Source organism: Octopus bimaculoides, chromosome 6 (genome assembly GCF_001194135.2).
Source record: "Octopus bimaculoides isolate UCB-OBI-ISO-001 chromosome 6, ASM119413v2, whole genome shotgun sequence".
In the NCBI taxonomy this organism is placed as follows: Eukaryota; Metazoa; Mollusca; class Cephalopoda; order Octopoda; family Octopodidae; genus Octopus; species Octopus bimaculoides.
The window spans coordinates 21,771,977-21,781,271 of NC_068986.1; the positions used below are offsets into that span (position 1 = coordinate 21,771,977).

At 37.8% G+C, this 9,295-nt stretch overlaps 1 protein-coding gene across 2 annotated transcripts in view; it reads right to left on the reverse strand.

Moving 5' to 3' along the window:
* LOC106875139 (proton-coupled folate transporter) overlaps positions 1–9,295 on the reverse strand; it is a 17,108-nt gene that overhangs the window by 3,742 nt on the left and 4,071 nt on the right. For both annotated transcript variants that reach the window (XM_014923131.2, XM_014923130.2), the window contains exons 2-4: positions 6,329–7,172; positions 3,831–4,073; positions 1,980–2,063 (exon numbers count right to left, since the gene is read on the reverse strand). In XM_014923131.2, the coding sequence (XP_014778617.1) occupies positions 1,980–2,063; positions 3,831–4,073; positions 6,329–7,136 (1,135 nt within the window). In that variant the 5' untranslated portion in view covers positions 7,137–7,172. The remainder of the gene's footprint in view (positions 1–1,979; positions 2,064–3,830; positions 4,074–6,328; positions 7,173–9,295) is intronic.

Here is a 9,295-nt window from a genome sequence, read left to right on the forward strand (position 1 = left end):
GGAGGAGGAGGAGGAGACGGCGGTGGAGGCGGAGGCGGCGGTGGTGGTAGTGGTGGTGATGGTGGTGGAGGGAGGCTGAGATCAAATAGCTGCAAGAAGCAGAGGCTAACGTAGTAGTGGTAGAAAAGACAGAGAGAGAGAGAGAGAGGAGACAGCATGTTTGTGAGCAGATTTCAGGAAGTGAATAAATGACAGCAACATGAGGAAAGGAAGGAACCTCTATGTAATTGCTTGACCTGCTAGAAATAGCAATCAAATCTCTCTCAAATTACACCTTATTTCTACTAATACAGCCATGAAGATCAGTCTTAGGTCTGTCACAAGCTTACAGTGTCATTAAGTTGGAGCTTATTCCGCTTTCTGTGCTATATAAGCAACTAAGAGTACAATATTTACTCACTCCATTGCGTGGTTAACTCACAACAACAATGATGCTGGTGGGGAAGGTGGATCTATACTCAGCTGATTAAAAAGTATGGAAAGTAGGATGGGATCTGATCCTGTGAGTCTGTGGGTTTGTGACAACCCAAAGACTAAGACTGTCATGGTAATAGAAGTAAAACTGGTTACTGTGGTACTGGAAACTGTTGATGAGAGTAAGAAGGAATGTTCACGGCTGGAATGTCACTTCATCAAGGGTTTAGAGAGAGTTAATTTGAAGTTAAGCAATAGTAATGGCAGTGAACTCCTCTTTAACCTTTTCGTCTAGTTTAGCATCACATGGCTTTCAATGCAGTAACACCACCATCACCACCACCACCATCACCATCACCTCCTTCAATTATAGCAATGAAGTCTACTAATGCCTTCCTTGATGTTTATATCCTTATATTTATACCACCACCAACCACCATTGTCACATTCCCTATCATTACTGTCATTACTACAACCACCACTACCACCATCACCACAACCACCACCACCACCACCACCACCACCACCACCACCATCATCATCAACAACAACAGCAACAACACAACAACATCATCAGTAAAATTTGTCTAGAGGAGGAAGCAAATCTAGATCAGAGATTCCATTTGCTAGAATTACATCTCTAAATTAAATATAATTAAAGCACTCTTTAAACATAAAAAGTACTTTACAATAATTGGTTTCTAATTTTGGCACAAGGCCAGCAATTTCGTGACGAAAGTATTTAAAGGCTACTTCAGTCTGGCATCTGGTGTCCCTCTCCTCACCATCCTACAATGAGCTGAGGATTACAAGAGAGGGATGAAAGATTTCCCACCGAATTCCTCTGGAGAATCATCAACACAACAGCAGTCAGCTTTGCTTCTCTCTTCCTCTCTTCACACTGGCATATTTACCTTTTAGCCCAGTGGTTCTTAACCATTTTCTTATCTATGGACCTCTTTGATTACTATTTTATTCTGGTGGACCCATCCCCAAAACCATTCGATGTTTAAAAACTAGTTTTATAGAAACTTCTTCCAAAATTCCTATTTTGTTTTTCACACATTAATTTGTGCTTGTTGAGTTATGTAAAATATTAGAGAAAGAAATACTCTTTACTCTCTTTACTTGTTTCAGTCATTTGACTGCGGCCATGCTGGAGCACCGCCTTTAGTCGAGCAAATCGACAACCGATGCTGGTGTGTTTACGTCCCCGTAACTTGGCGGTTCAGCAAAAGAGATTGATAGAATAAGTACTAGGCTTCCAAAGAATAAGTCCTGGGGTCGATTTGCTTGACTAAAAGCGGTGCTCCAGCATGGCCGCAGTCAAATGACTGAAACAAGTAAAAGAGTAAAAGAGTAAAGCTAATATGTCATTAGTATTAGCTCCTACAGTATTAACCTTCACTCACTTAGCCATCCTTCTCATGGCTTAAGTTGTCAAGTACTATGGTTGGTCTTGTCATTCCTGCCAATGAACTTTGTGCCTAAAATGTGAATATTTCTCCACTACTCATATACACATACAAAAAGAAAGACTTAACAGACAACAATATCATTCTTACCTTCTTCATCAATGTTAACAAAAGTGGATGTCACAGACCGAATTGTTGCATAGGTAAAACCAAGTGGCATTTTTACTACTGGAACTGTGTAAAAGAATTTATAAAATGAAATATTAAAATGGCATGTTTTGTGAAAGAATATAAAAATATTTCATAATGATTTGAAATTTCAAACTCTAAAAATTTCTGTTAGATTTTACATTATACATTTTTTGATATTATATATCTACGATAGAATAACTTTATAGTGTATCAGGAATAAGAACTGTCAAAAAAATCTAAACAACAAAACTAAAATAGAAAAATCTAAATAGTCATAGGCACAGGAGTGGCTCGGGTTCATTCCCACTGCGTGGGCACCTTGGGCAAGTGTCTTCTACTGTAGCCTCGTGCCAACCAAAGCCTTGTGAGTGGATTTGGTAGATGGAAACTGAAAAAAGCCCATCGTATGTATATATATATATATATATGTATGTATGTGTGTGTATATGTTTGTGTCTGTGTTTGTCCCCCCAATATCGCTTGACAACCGATGGTGGTGTTTACATCCCCGTAACTTAGCGGTTCGGCAAAAAGAGACCGATAGAATAAGTACTAGGCATCCAAAGAATAAGTCCTGGGGTTGATTTGCTCAACTAAAGGCAGTGCTCCAGCATGGCCACAGTCAAATGACTGAAACAAGTAAAAGAGTTAAAATTTTCAGTTATATTCTTTGTGTGTATGAATCTAAGATAGAAAAAATGTACAAAGAACTGCCCACAGGAATCAAACCATAAATTTGTCAGAATCCAAATGACTATGTTAACCTTCACACCAAGGTGACCAAGCACATTTCATCCACTCAAATTAGAGCCCATAAAGTATCAGTATACCAGTAAATTTCATTATATCTATTCCATCTGCCTCAAAAGAATTTCTTTAGTTCATAACATTTAGCCTTCAACTGTAACGATTATTTCATGTATTTTTATTTATCATGCGGGTGACACATAAAAGCACCCATTACACTCTCTGAGTGGTTGGCGTTAGGAAGGGCATCCAGCTGTAGAAACTCTGCCAAATCAGATTGGAGCTTGGTGTTGCCATCTGGTTTCACCAGTCCTCAGTCAAATCATCCAACCCATACTAGCATGGAAAGCGGACGTTAAACGATGATGATGATGATGATGATGATGATTGAATGCATTATTCACCCAGATATCCACCTTGTTATTATGATTTTGAAAAGACCAATGGCAAATTTTTCTCCAAAATATTTTTACCATTGCTTTTTACTAGATACTAAACATCTTTAAAAATTAGAGTGTGTCCTACCATTATGCTATTTTGTAGACGTTTATTGCTTGTAATCCTCTCTTTTAGATTATTTTTTTTGTTTTTCTTTTATTTGTTTCAGTCATTTGACTGCGGCCATGCTGGAGCACCACTTTAGTCGAACAAATCGACCCCAGTACTTATTCTTTGTAAGCCTAGTACTTATTCTCTTGGTCTCTTTGGCCGAACCGCTAAGTTACGGGGACGTGAACACAACAACATCAGTTGTCAAGCGATGATGGTGGTGGGGACAAACACAGACACACACAAAAATACACACACACACACACACACACACACACACACACACACACATATATATATATATATATATGACGGGCTTCTTTCAGTTTCCGTCTACCAAATCCACTCACAAGGCTTTGGTCAGCCCGAGGCTATTGTCGAAGACACTTGCCCAAGGTCAGATGAATAAAGGGTAAGGATGAATAAAGGGCCTGCATTGTTCATATGTTGTCTCATGTGAAATACTTTATGGAAAGAAATTACAAAACAATAAAAAAGAAAAAGTATACAAACCAATGAATGCTGTTGTAATGTTTTGAGCTAATCCAAACATGATAGATCCAATTCCTTGAGCTGCAAATCCAACAAGACTCAAAGCAAAGTCATTCACTGAGAAACATTTCTTCAACAAAGGAAGAATGATAATCAATGTGAAGCCATAAACAAAGTTCTGCAGACTAAAGAAGTAACCAATTTGAGTCACCGAAGCAGATATTGGTGAATGGCGCAGGAAGAGCTGAATGATGGAAAATTCACCTGAAAATCATAGAATTTGGTTCTGCTTAGTTTTAATTTAAACTTGCAGAATACATATAAAAGTTATAAAAACTAACATTTCACTTTCTGAGCTGAGATTCGAAACGGAATCTAAGCATTCTCACTTGCCTGATCCACCACTGACCAAACAGGCACAAAAGAAGTTTCTTTATCCTGTCAAAAAGTGGATTGATTTTCATTCGACCTCCAGCCTGAGCTGTATCACTGAAGGTTCAACTGGACAGCAGGTGACCTAGATAAGTAGAAACTACTCCTATGGTATATCTATTCTTCCTCGCTGTCCAGGAAGGACCATTATAAATATGGTCTCCTTAGACACATGACAGACAGGCAGATGGCTTGCGACAGGCAAGCAGCCAACAGGGATCCGCATAGTCAGCATGAGCGAAGGAGGATAGCCAACAATACAACACAGTAGCAGAACACAAACAGATAGGACAGAAAAACAACATGACCCAGCCAAATGACCAATGCACACACAGACACAAAATATGCCATGTACTATCTCATCAAATCAACATTCTACTTCTGTTGTTTTTTTTTATTTTGCCAACTTGATGCAGTTGGTAACTTCATGTAGTGGCCTTCATTGATATTGTAAATCAAGCTTTGTATATCCAACACATAGATGCAACTGTTGATGAAATAAATTATTTAAAACTACAGTCCAATGCTTTCCTCATTGTTTTCCTTTGATGTCATCCAACACACCTATCTTCATCTGCTGCACCAACAACATACATTGAACCATCAACAACACCTTTTGCTACACATCCCGCTACAAAGTCAATCAATTAATGTTTGATATTAATTTTACGTGGTGGGGAAGATATCTGAAATATTAGTTATAGCTACTACGCTGTACCTGAATCAGTACCTTTGTGCATTGAACTGAAATACTTTAGGGCTTATATTTGTCTTTCATCTTTCTTAAAGGATCAGAGGTGATTCCTGATTCATAGGCTTAAAAGGCTGGCTTCCTAAGTTCTGGGAGATAAATGTTCCCACTTGGACAGGATGCTGGCCCTTCGCAGGATTGGTCATCTTTTCCAGCTGAGTGGACTGGAGTAATGTAAAGTGAAGTGTTTTGTTTAAGAACACAGCACATCACCTGGTCCAGGGATTAAAACCATGATCTTACAGTCATGTGTGCAACACCTTTGTCACTAAGCCACATGTCTCTGCTTTCATCTCTCTACACTCATCATAGAGTGTGTATCCTAGTTTTAGAATAGGTTCATTTGTCATTGGTAGATAGTCAGCCACAACTAAAAGAGTTGATAACAGGATGATATCTGGGTATAAAACACTTGTCTAACTCATGCTAGCATGCAAACATTGATGTAGATCAACACTACCACCACCACCACTGGTATCAATAACACCACCAACAACAACAGCAGCAGTAGCGGAGACAATGATGACTACAACAATGACAACATGTACATACAGAATAATAAGTTTACATTATGCAGTCAATAGTATCGAAGGTTACTGGAGCATAACTCTTGCTGTTGGATTTCTAAAAAACTACATTTAAAGAAAGCATTTAATTGCAATCATGTTGATTTTCAACCGTATATAATTATAAGAATTTTGTTAATATTTTTAAGCAAGTGAGATTTAGATAGATTTAAAACTGCTTTTCTTAAAAGATCTTTTATTTGCATGCTTATTGCTTTAAACACTCCTATTTTCCCCACTAGCAACCCTCCGTAAATAGTATTTACTGAGAATAATTTTCTTCTGTGAAGGTCACTATTAAGTAGAAAATGACAACTGGTACATAACAGAACCAGTTAAGCTCTTAACAAATGCTTAGTGGCATTTAGTTACATATTTTTCATGTTTCTAATTTCAAATCCTGCTGGTGATCAACTTTATCTTTTATTGTATCTTTGGAAATAGAGTGAAGAAACTAAGCGCCAGTCATGTGCACTGAGGTTATTTAAATCAACCATAATTCCCTCAGAAATGTGTAGTCTTGTACTTATGAAATATACTGTCTTTATTTTGAATAAATATATTGAAGAATTTAGTGAAATAACTTTGTCATTATTAAGTTGGTGTTTTAAACAAGAATTAGCATGAAATTTTGACAGGTCTTGATTCAGATCATTTCAAAACTTAAAACTTGTATCATAGAACCATTGGTGTCAGGTGGGTTGGTGCCAAAAGGAATCAATAGGAATGAATTTGAGAAATACATTTTGAAAACAAAGGTTTTTACTTACCTTTTGTCATCAATATCAGAACGGATAAAATCAAAATTCCAAATAGTAGAACAGTGCGTGTGTTGGATTTTCTTTTCTGAGTCATAAATTTGCATAAACTTTTGATGTTCTCAATGAGGAAAATACTTCTCAAAATCTTTCTTGTAGACTTGTCTGTTTCAATCAATTCTTCAACAACAAATACAGTGTAAAATAAATTGAGAATGTTAAAAATACTGATTATACCATACATTGCTGTATGACCAACAGATTTTAACATCATGCCAGCTACCAACATACCAATGGTTGTTGATAAGAAAACCATGGATTCTAAGATTCCAAGCCGAATTGTACGGTATTTAAGATCTGTTATGTGAACGATGTAGCTATAAAGTGCCATCATCATGACGATATGGCCACCACAACAACCATTTAGAACAACACCAATCAATAAATATATTACAGGGATGTTATCAAATGCAGAAATAATCAGAAAAACAAAAATGGCAGTGATATTGCCAATAATAGGCAATATAAGAACAATTTTACGACTAAATGCATCTCCAAAAGGACCGAGGAATAGTGCTGCAATAATGGAAGGAATCAAAAGGGCCATATTAAAGTGCAGAACCCATTTAGAGGTTTGTACTTGAATGGCAACTTCCTCATGCTGGAATGATCCATTATTCAACAAAGGACAGAGATCAGGGTCAAGGGTTTTCAAACATGTTCTCTCATAGACCAATGACTGTAGTGTGATGATGTTCAAGCAATCGGAGAACATATATAAAAATAAAACAGGTTCAACGACATTCCTTATGTACACCATTATTTCTCCAGTAGTTCTGTGGATCAAAGTGGTTTACTGAAAATATAAAAAATATAAAAGGTGATGGCCAAAGTTTTTTTAGTTTAGTATTTGTATGTAATATTTGTATATGACATCTTAAATTTCCCTCAAACCTATCACAGCCACTACTATTATCATTATCATAATTATCATTCAATTTTTAAGGTCCATATTTCTATGAGCCATATCATTATCACAAATGGTATTGAATAATGGGAGAGTTGCTAACGACAACCATATGCTTGTAGGTAAAATAAGAAAGTAATTGATAGTTAGTCAGTGATAAGAGAGTGTGATGGATGTCAGGAATGAGTGACCTGAAAGAGAAAGAGTAGCAGTTAGACATAAAGAAGGGACGGTGGTAGTAACTGGTCTAGAAAAGCATGGGTGATGGATGGTCAAGATGGTGATGGAAAGAGAGTAACCTGAAGGAGAAAAGGTAATGATGGGTAACATAGGAGGGGGTGCATCTGATGCCAAAGGATTCAAGGACAGAGGAGGGAGTAGTAGTGAGATATTAGTGGTAGAGTTAAAGAGGAAGATTTATAGGACAGTTAGAACAATTATTTATACTATATACAAATATGGGTTGGATATAAATACCACTTACCAAAAAATATGGGTTGGATAAATACCACTAGCCAAAAAATCTTTGATTGAATAATAGATGAAACTGAGTGTTTTCCCTCAAGATTTTCACACTGTACTGAAAACTGAGACAACTGTGTTACCAATATACATCAAGATAGTAGGTGTAATATTTGAAAGACACTCCAGTCTTGATTGCTAACTAAAGATAGCTCAGAAGAATACAGGTGTTGCAGAAATATGATGGATTATCCTTCTGGTCCTAAAAAAAGGACCATGGGTGCTAATGAGTTAAAGAAGGTAGTGATGGCATGCTAGGGCAAACTCCCAAGGTACAAGAGAGGATTCAGACAGTGGGCCATGGCAAGAGAGGGGAGAGCGGATAGTTTCACAAGAGTATGAGGAGGGAGTAACAGATGGTTAAAGGTAGGGGTTACAGGTGAAAGTAGAGAGGGTGCAAGCAACAGATGCCCAAGGGATTTACAGTGGACCCTACAACAAATTTCGTGATAGATTGGAGGATTGACAGATCTTTTATCTTTTGTCTTTGCCTTGTTTCAGTCATTGGACTCTGGCTATGATGGAGCACCACTTTGAAGGGTTTTAGTCAAACAAGTCAATCCCAGTACTTAAAGATTTTTTTCCCTTTTTGTTTTAAAGTCTGGTCCTTTTCACAAAACTGCTAAGTTACAGGGATGTTAACAAACCAACATAGGTTGTCAAGTGGTGATGGGACAGATACAAACATCACACACATACACACACACATTCAACAGGCTTCTTTCAGTTTCTGTCAGCCAAATCCACTCAAGGCTATATTCAAAGACACTTGCCCTAGGTGCCACACAGTGGGACTGAACCCAGAACCACACGGTTGAGAAGCAAACTTTTTAACACACAGCCATGCTTGAGCAAAACTTTACAATGAAATGGTTAGTAGTAGAGGCACCAATAAAACGAAGTCTATGAAATGCTCAGCTGATCCATTGGTTCCATCCCTCACCTTGTTTTTAACAATAGATTTTGACCTCGGGGTCAAAGGTCAATGTTTATATATTTAAAAACTGAGTCTGAAGCAATTGTTTTGCAAAAGCAGATCATGAACCAATTTAATGTCAATCTACACAAATTTGGAAGAACCTACAAAGGGCATGATTACATTACCCCCACCCCCACCTCCTCCACCTCCACAGCCTCCACCTCCACAGCCTCCACCTCCTCCACCTCCACAGCCTCCACAGCCTCCACGTCCTCCTCATTTTCCATCATCAACAAAATTTAATTGAAATGAGATGAGTTACACAAATCATGGAACTGTTACTGCCGCTACTGCCGCTGCTGCTGCTGCTGCTGATGATGATGATAATGATGATGATGATGGTGATGATGATGATGACAACAATGATGATGATGGTGATGAGGAAGATGGCATTGGTGGCAGTGATGATGAAGGTAGTGATGCAAGTAATGACGATGATGATGAGTGGAGCTTCTAGTAGTGGTGGTGGTGGTGGTGGTGGTGGTGATGATGATGATGATGATGAGGAGGA